This window comes from Piliocolobus tephrosceles, chromosome 11 (genome assembly GCF_002776525.5).
Source record: "Piliocolobus tephrosceles isolate RC106 chromosome 11, ASM277652v3, whole genome shotgun sequence".
NCBI classification, from domain to species: domain Eukaryota; kingdom Metazoa; phylum Chordata; class Mammalia; order Primates; family Cercopithecidae; genus Piliocolobus; species Piliocolobus tephrosceles.
In genome coordinates this window covers 14,162,719-14,182,406 of record NC_045444.1, presented here as the reverse complement: position 1 = coordinate 14,182,406, position 19,688 = coordinate 14,162,719, and the positions used below count along the sequence as shown (strand labels likewise).

General features: G+C 32.4%; 1 protein-coding gene across 1 annotated transcript in view; it reads left to right on the top strand.

Moving 5' to 3' along the window:
* Nucleotides 1-19,688, top strand: part of DPP10 (dipeptidyl peptidase like 10) — a 629,039-nt gene that overhangs the window by 540,294 nt on the left and 69,057 nt on the right. The window contains exons 6-7 of the mRNA XM_026449363.1: nucleotides 9,949-10,001; nucleotides 10,102-10,183. Of these exons, the coding sequence (XP_026305148.1) occupies nucleotides 9,949-10,001; nucleotides 10,102-10,183 (135 nt within the window). The remainder of the gene's footprint in view (nucleotides 1-9,948; nucleotides 10,002-10,101; nucleotides 10,184-19,688) is intronic.

The window sequence follows — 19,688 nt, the reverse complement described above, 5'->3', positions numbered from 1 at the left end:
TGGAACTGTGAGTCAATTAAACCTCTTTTCTTTGTAAATTACCAAGTCTCAGATATTTCTTCATAGCAGTGTGAAAATGAACAGTATGGAATCAATGTAAGTGTCCATCACCAGCTGAATGAATTAAAAAATTGTGGTATAAATACACAAGGGAATAATATTCAGCTATTAAAAAATAATAAAATTCTGTTATTTGTATCAACATGGATAAACCTGGAAGACATTATATTAAGTGAAATAAGTTAGGCACAAAAAGATGTGTGTCACTTGTATGTGGAAACAAAAACATTTAGCTCACAGAAGTAAAGAGAAGAACTGTGGTTATTAGAGGCTTGAAAGGGTAGGAGTAAGAGAAGATAGTAAGAGATTGAGTAAAGGACATAAAATTATAGCTAGAAAAAAGGAATCCTAGAATTTTGGGCAACTATAGTTAAAAATAATTTAATATATATTTTCAAAAATCCTAAAGAGAGGATTTTGAATATTCACAACACAAAAAAATAATAAATGTTTTAGGTGATGAGTATGCTAATTATGCAGATTTAATCACTACATATTATATACATATATAAAAATTCACATTGTATTCCAAAAATATGTACAATTTTACATGTCAATCAAATTTTTTTAAATTTTATAAATGACAAGAACATTTTAAAGATTTGTAAGTAAAAAGTTTTAAAACATTTTTAAATAAAATTTTTATTCAACAATATTTAATATGTTTCTCAGTTTAACTAGAACTTAATAAGAATAAGATGTGTTTAAGCAGTCAATATTTAGAGTGTGTATATGTCACCAAAATATGAAAATGTATTAATATTTTTTGTGATTAAATGTGTTTTAAAGATGCAATATAATTCTTGTAAGGAAAAGGCAAACAAATACATAAGTCCACAATAGACCAGTAAAAGACAAATTAAGTATAACATTCAAATAAAGGAAAACGAAAAATTACAGAACAAATTGCATTAAGCAACTTTCTGGTTATTTTGGGAATAAAAACCAAAACTGGATGTATACCTTACCCCATAAATAAAAAATAATTATTGCTTTATTTAAGAGATCCTGAATTTTAAAAGTACTAGAAGAAAAACGTGTGTGAGAACTTACAATGTTAAGCTAGTGAAGCTACTCTTGGCATGCTACTTAATTATGCAACCATAAAGGAAATAACTTATAGAATAAACATATAAAGATTTAAAAATGATCTATGGAAAACACAAAATGAAAACACAAATACTAAATAGGGTAAAATGTTTACTGCATACATAAAAACAAAGTTATAATCTGTCATATAGCAAGAGCTTTTAGAGATCAACAAGAAAAAGATGAATGAATTCCCAAGAACAAACAGGAAAAATACATTGATATACAAGTTATGAATGTAGAAATACAAGTGATTACAGCTTATGACAAGATATTCAAGCCCAATCATAATCAAACTATAAGTCTAAATGATTTGTTGTTGTTGTTGCTGTTGTTGTCATTGTTTATCCTTGAAACAATTTAAATTACCTCAATGGTAACATGATTGTATTGTGACATTGAGCAAAGAGAGAGATGCTTATATTGCATATAGGACTATAAATTGTTTTAACTTTAGTAAAAAATGACTGGTAATAGGAATAAACATGTAAAATGTGCATATCTTCTGATTTACACATTTAACTTTTGAGAGTATATCCTAAGCATATGCAAGCTAAGTAATAAAAATAATTTTAGAGTTGTCTATGGTATATGGAAAATATGAACAATCTAGCTATTAATAGATAAATACATATACTATCTTGAAATTTATATTTATTACCATTTTTCTAATATTTAAAAAATCATTTAACACAGGTATGTTAATTATGTATGAGAGTATAGTGTTATGCAAAGTTACAAATACAAAATCCATACAACTCATTTTAAGGATTTTCTATCTCTGCCTGGTAGTAAAACTTTTAAGGAATAAGTTAACAAGTTACAATTGAAATAAATTTGAGCTTTTCTGGTTGTATTATCTTGGCCTTAGCCTCAGGTAATAACTAAAAAATTTCCATATATTTTTGTCCTTTAATCCTCATAACAAAACATTTGGATATATATTATTTTCTCTATTTCCTTGACGAATAAATTGTGGTCCCCTCCCCTCCCCTCCCCTTCTCTTCCCTTCCTTTCCCTTCCCTTCCGTTCCTTCTCCCTTCCCCCTTCTCCCTTCCCCCTTCTCCCTACCCCCTTCTCCCTTCCCTTGCCTTCCCTTCTTTTTCTTTCTTTGTTTCTTTTTCTTCTTCTTGTAACTTGCTAAGGAAAACACAAGCTAAGATTTGATGCTATTGAAATGAAGAAAATATTTTCTCCAAAGCTGCTGGGAAATGAAATGACCACTTTTCTAAGTCATGTTTTATTCAGTTAACAAGGGCTTGTAATATCCCATGTGTTGAAACAATAATTTTCATCCTTACCTTTCTAGTTTAGCACTAAAGGGAAGCAGGTTTGGGAGTTTGGCTTTCTGTCCTATTTCAATATTTGTATTTCTGCATAGATATGCTAGAGAGAAAACTAGTTGATAGCTAGTGAGACAATGTTTAAACTTATTTCAGTATAAATAAAAATCACTTGTACTACTGTCAGTAATTGATTTTAAATGCCATTCAGGTTATCAAACCAGATGTTTTCAAATGATGATAAGTAGAAAACAGTTTACTGTCAACTGATGTGGAAGTTGCTTATTTGCAGTAATTAAAGAGGAGAGGTCTGGCCCATGAAAATATTATATTACAAACAGTGGCATTGTCAATGAGGCTGTTAGTTTACTCAAGAGTGTAGTATGGTGAAAGTTACATATTAAATAGCGATTATTGAAAAATGGAGCATCTTTGAAAAGGAATTTTGCACTATAGAAAACATCTCAGGAACTCTAGGAACAATTCTAAGAGCAATTTAAAGAAGGTTTTTCTATAATATAATAAGCTTATTTATGTAACAGGGAATACATCAGGAAATGATTTATTCTACTCGCTCAAAGATCTCATTTGGGGTAATAAAGTATAATTTTCTGGTGTTAGCTGCTATTAATACATAGGCCAGTTGAATTATGTCCTAGGCAGAATAGTCCTCCATGCAATTGAAAAATGTTGTCCAGGTAATTTTGGTATACTTTTAATATTTGAGTCATCAGCCATCCATTGTCTAAAGCAAAATAAATATATCAAATAAAAACATGTGTACTTCATTCATCTCATTAGATTGTCAGCATTTACAGTCAGAAAGTATTTCTGAAAGCATTGTATTTCAGTTCAGAGTAAATATACTATAATTTATAAAATTGCTGAAACAGTATCCAATTCTTTTCCACTGTGACACCTACTAGATCCAAATAAACCATGGAAAAGTATAAATACTACTTTATTATACATCCTGTGTGGGCACGGCATCATGCTGCCTATAACAGAATGACCACATTGGTTTTGTTACAGTTTTGTTTTGCTTTTTAAATAGCAAGTTTATTTTTATGTTTTATAGATTTTGTCATAAATATAGCCTAATTATAACAACACCTGTAAACTGTGACATATCTAGACTATGCAATATTATTTATTGAAAAATAGATGAACTATCAAGGCATGAAAACACATGGATGAAATGTATGTGCATATTACTAAGTGAAAAAAGCCAATTTGAAAAGTCTGCATACTGGATGATTCCAACTATATGGCATTCTGGGAAATGCAAAATTGTGGAGATAGTAAAAAATTTAGTGTTTGCTAGGGATTAGGATGGAAGAAGGGATAAACTGGTGGAACACACAGAATTTTGGGGGCAATGAAACTATTCCATGTGATACTATAATTACAAAGACAAGTCATTATATACTCATAAAAACTCATGGAATATACAACATCAAGAGTAAACCCTAGTGGAACTATGGACTTTGGGTGACAATAGCATGTTGATATAGGTTTCTTGATTGTAACATGCGTACCACTCTGGTAGGGGATGTTGAAAGTGGAGAGGCTGTGCATGTGTGGCAACAGAGGTGTATGAATACTCTCTCTAACTTCCACTCTATTTCACTGTGAACCTAAAAATGCTCTAAATGTGGTCTATTTTTAAAACATAAAATGAAAATGAAACACTTAAATTTTATCTTCTTAATCATCATACTTTCAGACTCACCACCTTACGTATTTTACTCTTTGACACTTACCAAAATGGTGATGCAATTGAAGAATGCTACGTGATTACTCTATGATGTATCATAGTAAAGTCATGCTTGCATTTTTTCTTTCTTATTGTAGTAGAAAAGACATGGATTTTAGAATCTATAAGATCTTAGATCCAATTCTAGTTATACTAGCTGTGTATCTTGAATAGATAATATCCTTTTAAGTTTACAGTGAACATTAAGAAATTTTTTGAAGTAGTTTAAAATACTGATAAATATTAAGTATACTTTTAATACTCATATATATTTTCCCTTTCAGTCAATACTTGTTCCATGTTCACAAAGCTTTTATTAAAAGGGCAATGTTTTTAAAATATTTCTGTACACCTGTAGTTTATCATTGTGTGAATCGTATTACAACACTAGAGTCTCTTAGCTCATAAGGAGCAAGCTAGTTCTTAACTGTGTAAAGAAGATAAATCTTTTCAAACAACACAGTCACAACTCACTCATCTTACAAGGTATCTCATTATCCTAGAACAAACTTGGCATCATTGTATTACTGACTTCCAAGAGAAACAAATCCCATTTTGCCTCTATTGTCGTTCCTTTTACTGGCATTCTTTTATAAATGCTGTTGACACAGTAGCTTGCTTTCTCACAATTCAGTTTTCCTAACTGTTTGATTCCACGGCAAATCCATAATCCTATTTTAAATATTCTCCAGGCCATGAACATGAATGCTATTTATATCAATTCGGCTGTTTAACTGCAGTGCAGAAAAAGCTTTTGTATCCAGAGATGCAAGCCTCTGGTTCAACATAAATTACTAGGGTACACTGCTCTTTCTTCTTTTAAGTGTAACTCTCCTTGACATGAATCCTCATAGATGTCTTAGGTAATAACTGATATTCCAAGAAAAAAAAAATTGTGAAAAACAGTTAAAGAAAAGACAATTTACATTTTTAATCTGATATATCAGATCATGTTTCCAAAATGAAATCTCTCTTAACTCTGGTAATCAATTAATTCATGCAGATTTCTATCAATTTGGAAATGAGTCTTTTGTAAAACTGGAGTCATGCTTCATGTACTAGCTCCCTGAAAGGTATTGTGCAGAGAGATTAAATCACAAAGTGGATTGTAATCAGACAGATCTCAGTTCAGATTGTGACTCTTTCGTACCTAAACTTTCAGTTTTAAGCTTGAACTTGGCAGAGCTTATTTTATGAATTACGAATAATATTTACTTCTTGAGGTTGATGTAAATATTAAATTATGGAATATGTGTAAAGCGCTATGCAGAATCTGTTATGTAATGAAAGCTGAATTCAAATTATTATTATATGCAGGGCTATCTTAAGTTTGACACACTAGCTGTATTTTTCTAAACTATATAAATCACTTCATCTAAGTCAGCTATTATATTTTCTATGATGTGCTCTTAAAACCGAAAAGATTTATCATTTATTGGAAAGCTAATGAACTTATAATATGCAGTCCTAATTGAACCATGACCTACAACAGAGTATTCCATACCAATGTAATGTTTCTTGACGTTGTTGCACTGAATGGAACATAACCTCCTTGGGGACAGAGATTACATTTATTTTGGTCTTTGCATTTTGCAAGTTACCTCATTTATGAGCTTGCACGTAATTAGTATCCAATAGTTACATAATTAGTATTCAATAGTCATTTATAAACCAACAAACAGCATATAAAAGTAAATACAAATTGTCAACTGGCACTCTTATTTATCTTATTTTAAAAAAACTTTATTATGATAATTTAAAAAAATAATACTTATTGTAGTGCCTGTATCAAAGATATTGCTTAACAGAAATTTGTTAAATAAGTGAATGTAGCTAATTTTCATTTACAGAGCATGAATGTCAGAATTTGGATAACTTCTGTACTTTCCTTGTGTTCAAATTTTGGCAGAACTAAAATATATCTGTTTTTCCTTTCTTCCAATAATATCTCATGCCACGTTTATGTAATGAATACAGTAGATTATTATCCATAAATTCCATATATACAAATTCACCTATATGCTTAACGTTAACTTGTGCCCCCCCAAATCTACTCTTAGGTCTTTCACTGTCATTCATTGACATATGCAGAATAGCAGAACAATTGAATTGCTTGTTGTCTACTTTCCCAGCTAAGGTTGAACAAGGTGACACTGTGCCTTCCTGTTTCAGCTCTTTTACTGTAAACAGTTATCATTTTGAGGGTCTACTTAGTGACATGTTTTTCACATTGTTGTGCTTTCTGTTGGGCATGTTCTTGTTTAAAATCACTCCCCACCACTCACTTCTGCCTCCAAGCATAGTGATGAAGAGTTATCCTGTTTTCCTTAGTGCGAGAACGCTGTGATGTGCCTTATGGAGCAAATACATGTGTTAGATAAGCCTCATTCAAGCATGAGTTATAGTGTTGTTGGCCGTGAGTTCAATGTTAATGAAATAGGGTGTCTTTAAAATAAGGTGTTTAAAATAATGTGTCTTTAAACAGAAACACATATGAAATAGGTTATATATTAAAGGGTTCATGAAAATGTTGTGACCAGAGGCTCACAGGAACCTGATCCTGTATTTCTCGTAGGACCAATGATTCAGTAATTGCTAATTCAATGTTTATGGTGAGAGAACAGGTAAAAACAACTGCAAGTAATGAAAATTATCTATACCACTTGTAGTAGTCAACTCTTAGTAATCAACTGCTTCTTAGGGTTCACATATAATATAGAGATGATGGGTACCAGATTGGATTACATGATCTTTTGATGTTTTCTGATCCTCCTAATACTTTTCTTGATGGAATTGAATGATTGGATATCTTAAGGCCAGCTTCCAGAAATAAGCTTTGATCAAGTTTTGATATGGTATATCTGAATTCTGTCCACTCCCATGGCCTTTTCCATAACTATTCACACTCTAACCAGCAGTGGAACATCATTTGCAGAGATGGGATGAATCGGTAATTTTGGGCTGTGAAATGTGCTTGTCCCCAGAGGTCTCATCAGATGCTCAGTTTGGCTTTCACTATGCAGCAGCCAATCATTACAGGAAAAACTCTTACTCTTCCTAATCTTAAGTAACTTTGATTTTACCCTCTCATCATGAAATAAGACCTACTTAGTCATACAGAGGGGAGTTTAAGATAAAGGAAAATGAGAAATGTTAAAAAAGAGTAGAAATGCTATCCAAGGAAGGAGAGAGAAAGAGATGCAGATTAACACAGGGTGAATTTAGACCAGAATGCGTTAATACAGATGTTCAGTAAAACTAAATCTAATTATTATTGAAAATCCTCCCCTCCCTTTAAAATATTTCCAACACTATGTAAAGAAAGAGAGAGAGAGAGATAGAAACTTCTTCTTCCAACCTTGTTCAAGATTTTGCCCTCCCCCATACCCTTTATTCTGTTGTGGGCATGGAACGTGATTTTTCTTATTGAGATCTGCTGGGAACACACACACATGCATAAAAAGATAGTGAATTTGGGGGACAGAGTTCTAAACTCAGAGTAAAGGGCTAGGTTCTAATTATCTGAAGATGGTAAATTGCTGGCTTTGTAGGATGGATGAATATATAGATGATTGATTGATAGATGATAGATAGATAGATAGATAGATAGATAGATAGATAGATAGATAGAGATGAGGCCCAAACCTATAATATGCTACTTCATTTTGCTGTGGGTTTGCAGACAAGTCTAGTTTAACTTCTTTATTGCAGTCTTCACCTCAACACACTTACTGCAAGAGACAATATTATTATCAGGCTAAGAGCTAGAGAACGGAAGGTGGATTTATATAGCCCCTTCTCCAATCACACCATTTGGAAGACATCTAAGTCCTTTGGATTTACAATTAGAGAATGAGCAGAAACCTCTATAACAAATAGTACAGAAAGAGACCAAGATTCAATAATTATACCCAGTTAGGTCTCAGTGCCTGCTTTGCCTAAAATGATAATACCTAGCAACTTTTTCTCTCAAGATAGATGTGTGCCTAAAAGTGTACACTGTGGTAGGTGATTCAAAGATAGGATGAATACTCTCTTTCCCCCCAGGACATCATGATATATTTATCTTCTTTGAAGACCAAGCACTCACTTGGCAGTTTGCTTTGGCAGCAGAGCTTTCTGAGAGAGAGAGAGAGAGAGAGAGAAAGTATTGACAGAGTGGTCACATTTCTCATCTTTTTGTCAGCTCTGGTAGTAAATTCAAGATTTAAATTTGTAGTAAAGTATGGAACTTTATAGAACACAATGTAAATGTCAAAATAGACAACAGGAAAAATTATTTTTGCTTCTATAGCCCTATCACAAAGGCAATCTCAGATTTAATAGTTATTCCAAAAGGAATGGGAGCATAAAGCTTCATTGTAAAACACAATACTCTAACAAATGGTGGAAGGCTTGCAATTTCATTGCAAAGAGAGAACATAGTACTTCTTTGCCAAATATGTGGCCAATCATATTTAATGAAGCTATTATTCCAGTGAGAAGAAATAACAATTTGACTTCTAGGGAGTTTTAATTGACAGTATTGTAATATTTGTGCAATGTATATCCACTACAAGAATAAAAGAAGCTTTTACAATTGCATACTGAAAAATGAAAGTATCAATAAAAGTTCTGTAAATCCTGGAAATAATAATATCACAATATAGCTAGCTAAAGAACAATTTTCTTCACTAGATTCACATAGCTTAGAGAAAATAATTTTCACAGAAATATACTCATCATCTCTTTCCCTAACCCATCTTTTGCAATTTTCCTTATTTCCTCTGTATTCCACTATTTTATCATCTCATTATTAAGAAGCAAAACATAGAGGCATTTTTGCATTTTGCACTACAGTCTTTTGTTTGAAATTTAATGGGTCATGAGTTCTGCAGTCCTTGGGAAGATAGTGTTTAAAAAATATATAGGGATTTTTAGCTATTATATACTTGAAGCCATCTGCTTAATATGTCATTTTCTACCATTACTATAAAGGTGTGGAAAGTGTTATCTCACTTTGACTTCACCAACAAACACTTCAACATGCATTAGTTTTTTCCCATAAGAACCATCACTCAAGAAATACCAGTTGAATGCATATAAACATGGCACTGTGCTAGGTAATGTGGAGGATGCAAAGGTAATAGACACCTGTATCTGACAACATTCCAGTAGGAAAAGGAGACTTACACAAAATGTTTATATAGTTTCACTACAGAGTGAGATGTGTCCTAAAAGTCATGCAGGAAAGAAACTGTGAGATGAATTTCAATAGAAGAAATCAATATGAGCTCCATACAGTGGTTTTATTATAAGGGAGTAGAATTTTCACCTCAGGACACATAGGGAGAATCCATCTAATTTAAAGTATAGACTATATGAAGGGAGGCAGTAGGTGATAAGTTTAGAAAAACATGTAGAAGCCAAAATAACAAAATTATTTAACATCAGATAAGGCAGTTTGAATTTTATTTTACAGGCAATAGGGCATCACTGAAAATTTTGAACAAGAAGGTAATATAATCACAATTAGACTCAGGATAGAGTGGATTAAATAAGGAATGGAATTGATATTAGAAATAAAAATTAAGCATAAGGCACAGAGAGGATAATAACCTCCTGAGCTAGAATATTTTATATTTTCATTTCTACTTAACACCAATTCTTGGATTTCCTGGATTTTACTAAGAGTATATATATATTTACTAAGAGTATATATATATACATTTTCACGTTAAGATAAAGCTATGATCAATAATGTTTCTTTTTCAATTTCAGATTTTTCATTATTCATATACTGCTTCATATGTGATTTACAACATACACACTAGGTAAGTTCTTTGATTTTCTGGTTTTCATGAGCAATTGTGTTACTAAGTTGTTGGTGTAGATATCAGTTTGTTCATGTAAAAATGTTCACATTTTTTCAAGGGAAGTTTGGGAGTTAAATCCTCCAGAAGTAGAGGACTCCGTCTTGCAGTACGCGGCCTGGGGTGTCCAAGGGCAGCAGCTGGTAAGCACAGGCATTGGTATGCACTGAACACTACCAATCATGGTCTTACGGAAGATGTTTACTGAAACTTAGGAAAGGACTTAGGAAAACATAAAGTTTTGTAGGGCAAGTTTTCCTATGGTTTTTCCAAAGTCCTTTATATCTTTTATCTAATATTCCAACTTAAGAATACATTAAATGATACTAGTATGATTTTATCAGTTAATAAAGACAAAAGTTTGTTAAGTAATATATGATTAAACTGCTGGTTTGTAGTGAAACCTAGAAGAGATCCAAGGTTACTAGGACCTTGTACTGAGTAATTTCCATTACATAATATTGTCAGTTTTCATGAAAAATTCAAAATAAAGATTATTTTTTCTTAAAGCATTGTTCAGGATAAAAATTTAGATGGGATTATTTAATATTCTCTTAAGAGAGGATTTTTACTTTTATTTTTATTTTGAAATAATTACAAACTCAAAAAGATAATTATTGATGTATAAAGCAGTTTGAGCAATTTTATATATATGTGTGTGTCTGTGTATGTGTGTGTGTATGTGTATGTATATATATATATGGTGGTTTTTTTTTTTTTTTTTTTTTTTGGCAAATACACATATATAGTTTTAGGCAAAGTCTTGCTCTGTCATCCAGGCTGGAGTGAGATCTTGGCTCACTGTAACCTCTGCCTCCCAGGTTCAAGCGATTCTTGTGCCTCAGCCTCCCGAGTACCTGGGATTACAGGCACATGCTACCACACCTGGCTAAGTTTTGTATTTTTAGTAGAGTCAGGGTTTCACCATGTTGGCCAGGCTGATTTCAAACTCCTGACCTCAAGCGATCCATCCACCTAGGCCTCCCAAAGTGATGGGATTAGATATGAGTCAGTGAGTGTGGCCTGCAATATTGTATTCTTGTACATATCTCCTGGTGACCATGTAAAGCCTTTCTCAAGGGAATACTGCTCAGGGAGTAGTATTACTATCCTGTGCATGCTCAGATGTATTGAGCATCACCAAACTGATTTCTAGGTTATTTGTTAAGTGTGTTTACACCTACCAGCAACAATGAGAGTTCCCTTTGTTCCATATCCTTGCCAACTCCTATTTTCTCAGACTTCTAAGCAATTACCCAAATGATGACACAAAATGGTATTTCATTATAGTTTTATTAACATTTAGTATTTCCTTGAATTCTAATAAGCTAGAGCAACTTTTCGTATCGTTAATGGCAATTTGTATTTTCTCTTATGTGAAATATCTATTCATATATTTGTCCATTCACATTTTTTATTCTTTTTTTAATTAAAAGGAACCCCTTATATGTTCTGGATATTAATACATTATTGGGTCTATCTTCATCCAGTTTTTGGATTTACTTCTCGCTCTCTTAATGGATTCATTTCTACAAACAGATTTTTTTAATAAATGTAGTCTGATTTATCAAATACATGATTTCTACTTTTTGTTATTTATGAAATCTTTATAATGAAATACTTCTCTAGAATTTTTCAAGTGGGCCTTCCATGTATAGGTTCTTGATCCATCCATCTGAAATTGCTTTTTTTTGGTATGGTATTAAATCTCTGTCCATTTTTAAATTTTTTTACTTTTTATTTTTTTTGAGACGGAGTCTGGCTCTGTCACCTAGGCTGGAGTGCAGTGGCGCGATCCCAGCTCACTGCAAGCTCCACCTCCTGGGTTCACGCCATTCTACTGCCTCAGCCTCCCGAGTAGCTGGGACTACAGGCGCCACCACCTCGCCCGGCTAATTTTTTTTTTTGTATTTTTAGTAGAGGTGGGGTTTCACCGTGTTAGCCAAGATGGTCTTGGTCTCCTGACCTTGTGATCTGCTCGCCTTGGCCTCCCAAAGTGCTGGGATTACAGGCGTGAGCCACCGCACCCAGCCATCTCTGTCCGTTTTTATATATGTTTTATATGGCCAACAATTGTCCTGAAACCTTTTATTGACCACTTCATTCTGTAACTACTCCTCTGCAGTGTTACAATGTTATGCTCCACATATGCATGAGTCTTCTTCTGGCTCTTTTTTTTTTTCCAGGTGGTTTGTCTATTAATGTGCTAAGACAACAGTGCCTTAATTAAAATAAGCTTTACTCTCTGACAAGGCAGTTCCTTATGCTGACTTTGACTCTTCTTGACTTTTTAGCCTTTCATATTAACATCACACAATTGTCTTTCATGTTACATGCCCATTTTCAGAATTTTGAATACATTATTTTGAATCTATATGTCTATTTTGGGAAATTAACATCTTAGTGATACTGAATCTTCATGTCTACAAACATTTAACATATGTATTTAGTTATTTAAGACTCTTAATATCTCAGTCAAATTTTACAATTTCATATCTAAAAATTTGCAATTTATCATTTTGGTCACTCTTTTAAGTGTTTGTATTTCTTATTTAAAAAATGTTTGCTACTGGCAAATAGAAAGGTGCTCAAAGTATTTATTTATTTATTTTATATATTTATTTATTTTATATATATATATATATATGAACATTGCTACACACAATTATAAATTCCAAATAATTCTGTGTAGACTATTATGCGTTTTGTTAATAATGACATTTTTCTTTTCCATTGCTATTTTTATAATTTTTATGTCGTTAAAATCCTTCTGCACTAGTTAACCTATGAATGTAACTAGGTATTGTAGGGTTTTTTGTTTTTGCTGGATACTAAAAAATGGATTCTATTATGGTTACTGGATTAAGTTTTACAATTTTTTTAGTTAGTTTTAGTTAGTGACTGCAATTGATGAGACATGCTTAATGGCTTAGGATTTTTTCAAAATACTTTTTATGTGATAGATAATTTTATATATTTTCTATGTGACAGGTACAATGTTCTATATGTGCCTACTGGATCAATCTTAATAATTATGTTTCTAAGAGTTATATGTTCTTACTAATGACAGTGGATATGTGATTGTTTTTCTTTAGTTGTCTGTCAATTTTACATTATATAATTTGAACTATGTTGTAAAGAGTGAGGAAGTTATAAAAGGATAAATACATCTTTCTATTGAATTCAAATTTTTTAGACCTTAATCAATATATTTACCTTATTTACCTTTAATAATTCTAATTGGCCAACCCTCATTCTAACCTTTAACTAGTTTCTTTAATGTAGTTTAGAATCTTCTAGGTTTTTTTAAAATTTTGAATTGCTGTTTTAACAACAGCTGGTTGGGCGGAGTTAAGTTTTTAATTTCCTGCAAACCTCAATTTCCTCATCTATAAATAGAAATATGTACACCATCATATCATTGTGATAATTATTTTGGAAAATGTGACTATTTTTCATAATAAGATGTACATTACTATTATTTATATCCTATTTTAGAAATCTGAATGCATATTTCTTAAGCTTATTAGTGAAATAGGGTAATTATAATAGATATTTCTCATCACAAGAAGGCTACAGAATAATATACTCTTGCTAAATAAGGTTTCCTTTCATCAGAAAGTAATCTGGACCCTCAAATATTCAAAGAAATCCTACCAACAACCCTGCATTCACTATCCTTTCCACAATAAATTGTTGAATCATTGAGTAAATCATGATGATGAAATAGGTTCATGATTTAAAATGCAAAATGTATGCAATTGTCCAGATATCATAGATTATGGACATTATGTTTGCTTTGATCTTGTAGATATTTAGATAAATTAGCAAACAATGCATTTAATCTACTGTCATAGAACTCTCTGTAAATCCATCCCACTATGATATTTCTGAAAAGTGGCAGCAAAATTTGCATAGAATATGGTAAATATGAATGTGCCAGGTTTGGTTTAGATAAGGCATGTAATCAATGAAACATTCATGGACAGTGGTGAGTGGACACCAATAAATGGCAGGCGCTCTCATCTTTCCTGTTTCACTCTGACGTTGTGAACAATAGAGCTGGTCCATTGGGCCAGAGCAACTTTGGAACAAACAGAATTCCAGAACACAGAAATCCAAGACAACTTCACCTTTTGTACAAAATACTGTCCAGTATTTTAGAAAAAGTGGACAGTATTTTGGAAAATCTTTTACCCTTTGGTTGGTTTTAAATGACCCTCTTATTCTTCATACTTGAGGAAAATCAACACCTATGACAAAATAATAGCACTTTGATACACTCAAGGAAATAGTATTAATTGTATGCATTTTCTTTGTTATTGATTCCTTATTTTTAATATATTTAAGAAAATTATGAAAATACTAAAAATGTGTAAAAATTATAGCTTCCCTGTTTGAAGCCATATTGCATATGATTATGTCCTGGTTCTACTGCTGTTGATCTCGAGAACATTATTTAATCTTGATATGCCTTACTATTTTCACCTTTAAAATGGTAGTGCTTTATCAATAGTGCTATTCTAGTGTTTAATGTATGAATACAGCTCTAAAGCACTTTGAATAGTATCTGGCCTATAACAAGTGTTTTGTAGGTGTTCACTTTTACTATTATTAAAAAATCTGTTTTCATATGAATTTAAACACCTTAGGGAATTTTAGGGTTACTAGTTTTGTGGAGAATTAATCTTAAGTTTTCTGTAATGTCATTTTTCAAACTCCTTTGGGGAATTCTTAGAGAAATTTCATATTTATCAAGTTTATCTTTTGAGTGCATGCAAACATACATTTAAAAAAGTAAAGGACATACTTCTCTACAAATGGCCAATGGTCCATTTCGTATGAGTATGGCATGCTTTGTCAATATTTAAAGCCATTAGCAAACTCAGCAATATGATTTTATTAGAGATGAGTCATTACAATACTTTAATTAGTTTTGCATTAAATAAATTAAAGAACCTTGTAGTGTTTACTAACTCAAGATAATTGATTATCCTTCATTTTCAGCTTCTAATCTTATTTGCTGTAAAAGAAATTCCTGGTTTTATAGAAGAGAGGCAAGGGATTGATATAATTTACCGATGAAGAGAATCTAAGTTAGAACTCAGAATATTGAGGAGAACTTTCAGTAGCACTAAGTGTGAGTAAAAGCAATTTAGATATGTCAAAATTTGTGGAAAAATGAACCTGAAGCAATAGAGTGTATGATTTGGAGAAGGTGGTGAGTAGACCACTTTAGCCATAATAAATGTTTTATTGAAAAGAAATGGTTTGGGAAGAGGAATCTGAGAATTATGATGGAAGGAGAAGCACCCGGAATCTGTTTTTCCATCCTGATAACAATTGCTACAGTAGACAGGTAACTATTGAGAACTCTAGTCTATTGAAAGTGTGTAAATTTTGTCAGAAGGCTTGAATGAAAGTTTGTGGTTAATTTTAGTTGACTTGAACACTTAGCCCAGAGGCAGCTACCTATCTTTGACCCCCAGCTCCATAGCAAGTGTTCCTGGAGCATGCATGCATCTTGCAGGAACCAGGATGGACAATAAGGGCCCTGTGATGCAAGTGAGTGAGGGTTAGTTTTCTTAGTGTTTATTGCCCCTTCTCATTATGAAACTGAAGATATGCTATGAGGAAGGCAGCTATTGTTTCACATCCTTACACCCTTATAACAAGCTCCTCTCCCTCCAGCTGAAGTGAATTCTAAGCTGGTTAAAAGGCCAGTGCCTTTTCCTACTCTTCATTTTCCTCTTTTTAGAGGGATGTCAGCCATTAAAGATTAAGATATTCAAAGGCAACTGAATATTTGGGACAAATTAGCAAGTCACCGTACATGCACAGGGAAAGATGCAGGCTTACAAAAGTCCTGAGAAGACTTGTTTTCACCTAAGGCTGATCCTCAGCATAAAGACAGCCTACAACAATTATAAAAGAACCAACATAACAAAACAAAAGCAAAAACATAAAATAGCAAACCATGGAAAATGGGAATGTATTAGTCCATCCTCATGCGGCTAATAAAGACAAGCCTGAGACTGGGTAATTTATAAAGGAAACAGGTTTAATGGACTCACAATTCCACATAGCTGGGAAAGCCTCAAAATCATGGTAAGAGGCAAAGGAAGAGCAAAGTCATGTCTTACATGGCAGTGGGCAGGAGGGCTTGTGCAACTCCCCTTTGTAAACCATCAGATCTCATGAGACTTATTCACTATCATGAGAACAGCTTGAGAAAAACCTGCCCCCATGATTCAATTACCTCCCACCAGGTCCCTACCATGACATGTGGGAATTATTAAAATTTAAGGTGCAATTTCAGTAGGGACACAGAGCCAAATTATATCAGGGGAGATTCTGATCTCCCGAGATACCAAAATTATTACATTAAAATGTCTGATTTTCAACAATAAAAAAATTAAAGCAATAAGGAAGTATGGCCAATTCAAAGGGATAAAAGACCCAACATCAAGAAGTAATGGAAGTCACGGAAAATATGAAGAACATAATGTATGAACAAAATGGAAGTGCCAATGGAGAGATAGAGAGAGAGACAGAGAGAGAGAACCTAAAAGACTCCAAATAAAAAATGCCAGAGCAAAAGTTTACAATAACTGAAATAACGGTTTTACTGAAGAGTCAAGATATACTTGAGCAGGCAGAAGAAAGAAGTCATGAAACTGAAGATAAGACAAGTGAAATGATTGAGTGTTAGGAACATAAAAAAATAAAAGACTGAAGAAAAATAAACAGTACCTGTGGAGTACCATCAAATGGGGCAACATATGGATTGTGGGAATGTTAGAAGTAGAAGATGGAGGTAAAGGGGTAGAAAAACTATTCTAAAAAATTAACAGCCCTAAATTTGATGAATGTCATTGGTATAAATAACCAAGAGCTCAAAAAGAAATCCAAATAGCATGAACTCAGAGACCCAAACCAAGACAAGTTATAATCAAACTGTTGAAAGACAAAGACAAAGATAATTTTGAAAGCAACCTGAGAGAGGCTGCTTGTCACATACAACGTATCCTTATCAGCAGATTTCTCATTAGAAACATAAGAAGCCACAAGGCAGTGGGCTGATGTGTTCAAAATTCTGAAAGAAAAACAAAACAAATCAAAACCTGTTAACCAAAAATTTCGTATCTGGCAAAACTGTCTTTCAAAAGCAAGGGAGAAATTAAGACATTCACAAATAAAGAAAAATTGACAAGAGTTACCACTAGACCTGCCTTGCAAGAATGACTAGTGGGAGTCCAGTAGGTTGAAATGCAAGTACAATAGGTAGTAACTTGAAGTCTTCTAAAGAAATAAAGATGCCAGTAAATGTAAATACATGGGCAATTATAGAAATGTATGTTATCATGACAATGATTTGTAACTGCACTTTTTGTTTTCTACTTAATTTAAAATGCTAACAAATTTAAAATTTTAGTCTAAAAGCTAATATTATTTTAACTTTAATTTGTATTTCACATTTTGTTTTAGACATAATTTAAGAGACTAATGCCTTAAATGTCTATTAGTTAATGCCTTTGGATGTACAATATACAAATATGTAATTTTGTGACTTCAATAACTGAGGGAGGTGAGGATGAAACTATACATGAGCAATGTTTTTGAATGTTATTAAAGTTAAGCTTGTATGAATTCAAACTAGCACTATAACTTTAGGATGTTACATGTAACTGCCATGGAGACAACAAAGAAAATAATAAATATACACAAAAGGAAGGAAATGAGAATGGAATTAAAACATTGTACTACAAAAAATTAACTCAAATAAGATAGTAATGTGGAAAATGAGGGTCACAAAAGATAAGGGATATAGAAAAGAAATAGAAAAATCACCAAAGCAAGTTATTCCTTATTGGTAATTACTTTAAATATAAATTGATTAAATTCTCCAGTGAAAAGATAGAAACTGAGAAGATAAATTTTAAAATATAACATGATTCAACTACATACTCTCTATAAGAAACTCACTTTAGATACAAAGACACAAATGAGCTGAAAATAAAAGAATGGAAAAAGATATTTCAAGCCAACAGTAAGCAAAATAAAATAGGGCTTGCTATACTAACATAAAAATAGACATTAAATCATAAACAGTTTTGAGAGACAAATAAATCAATACAGTAAGAAGATATAACAATTCAAACATTTATATGCCTAATCAAAATATATAAAACTAAAAATGAATATAATTGAAGGGAAAATATATATATATATTTCTACCATAATAGTTGGTGATTTCAACACCATATTCTCAATAATGGCTAGAAAAATCAGACAGAAGATAATCAAGAAAATCGAGGATTTAAAAAACACAATAAGCCAACTAGACTCAACAGATGTATACAGAACACTCAACACAGCAACAGCATACACGTTCTTTCAAGAGCATATGAGAAATTCTTCAAGATGGATCATACATTTTGCCACCTATTAAGTCTCAATAACTTTTAAAAAATTATCACACAAAAGATTTTCTCTGACCACAATGGGATAAAGTTAGAAATCAGTAACAAAAGGAAAACTGAAAAATTTATACATCTGTGGAAATTAGAAATCATACTTTCAAACAACAAATGGGTTAAATAAAACATTATAGGAAAATTAGAAAATACTTAGAGATCAAGTAACATGAAAGCACAACATATCAAAATGTATGAGATGCGGCAAAACAGTGTAAGTGGGAAGTAGCTATATATACTTACTACCGTGGAATTAATGGTGTTCTCACAAAATTTATATGTTGAAGCCCTAACCTCCAATGAGACTTTGTTGGTTTGTTGGAGATAAATGTTTTAGGAGGTAATTAAGGTTGTACAAGATCACAAGTGATGCTTTAATCCAACAGGACTGGTGGGTTAATAAGCAGAGGAAGATCTCGCTCTCACTTTTTCTCTTGCTCTTGCTGTCACTGTCACTCTTGCTCTTTGTCTCTCTGTACATACACAAAGGAAAAGTCATGTGAGGGCAAAGCTGCCATTTGCAAGCCAATCAGAGGGCTCTCACCAAAAACTGAAACATGTTGGAACCCTAATCTTGGATTCTTTCGCCTCCAGCACTGTAAATAAATATATTTCTGTTACAGGCTGCACTGTCTTTGCTATATTTTGTTATGGAAGGCTGAGAGGATTAAGATACTTACATTAGAAAGCAAAAAAGATCTCAAATCAACAACCTAATTTTACAACTGAAGGTACTCGAATTAGAAAAGCAAACTACACCTAAAGATAGTAGATATAAACAAAGTAGGGAATTGAAAAACAGAGAAAATCACTAAAATCAAAAGTTGATTCTTCAGAAAAATCAATGAAATTGACAAACCTTTAGTTAGCTTGACCGAAAAAAAAAGAGAGAGAAGACTCAGATTCCTAAAATCAGATTGAAAGTGGGGCTATTATGACCATTTCTACAGAAATGAAAAGGATTATAATAGCACTATGAACAATTGTACACCAGTTTATACTGGATAACCTAGATGAAATGAAGATAGTCCCAAAAATGCAAAACTTCATAATAGAATCATGAAGAAATAGAAAATCTGAATTTTCTATTTCTGAATAGGCTTAAACTTAATATAGATATTAAATCAGTAATCAAAACCCCCCTGGCCAAAAATGTTCTGGAACTGATGGC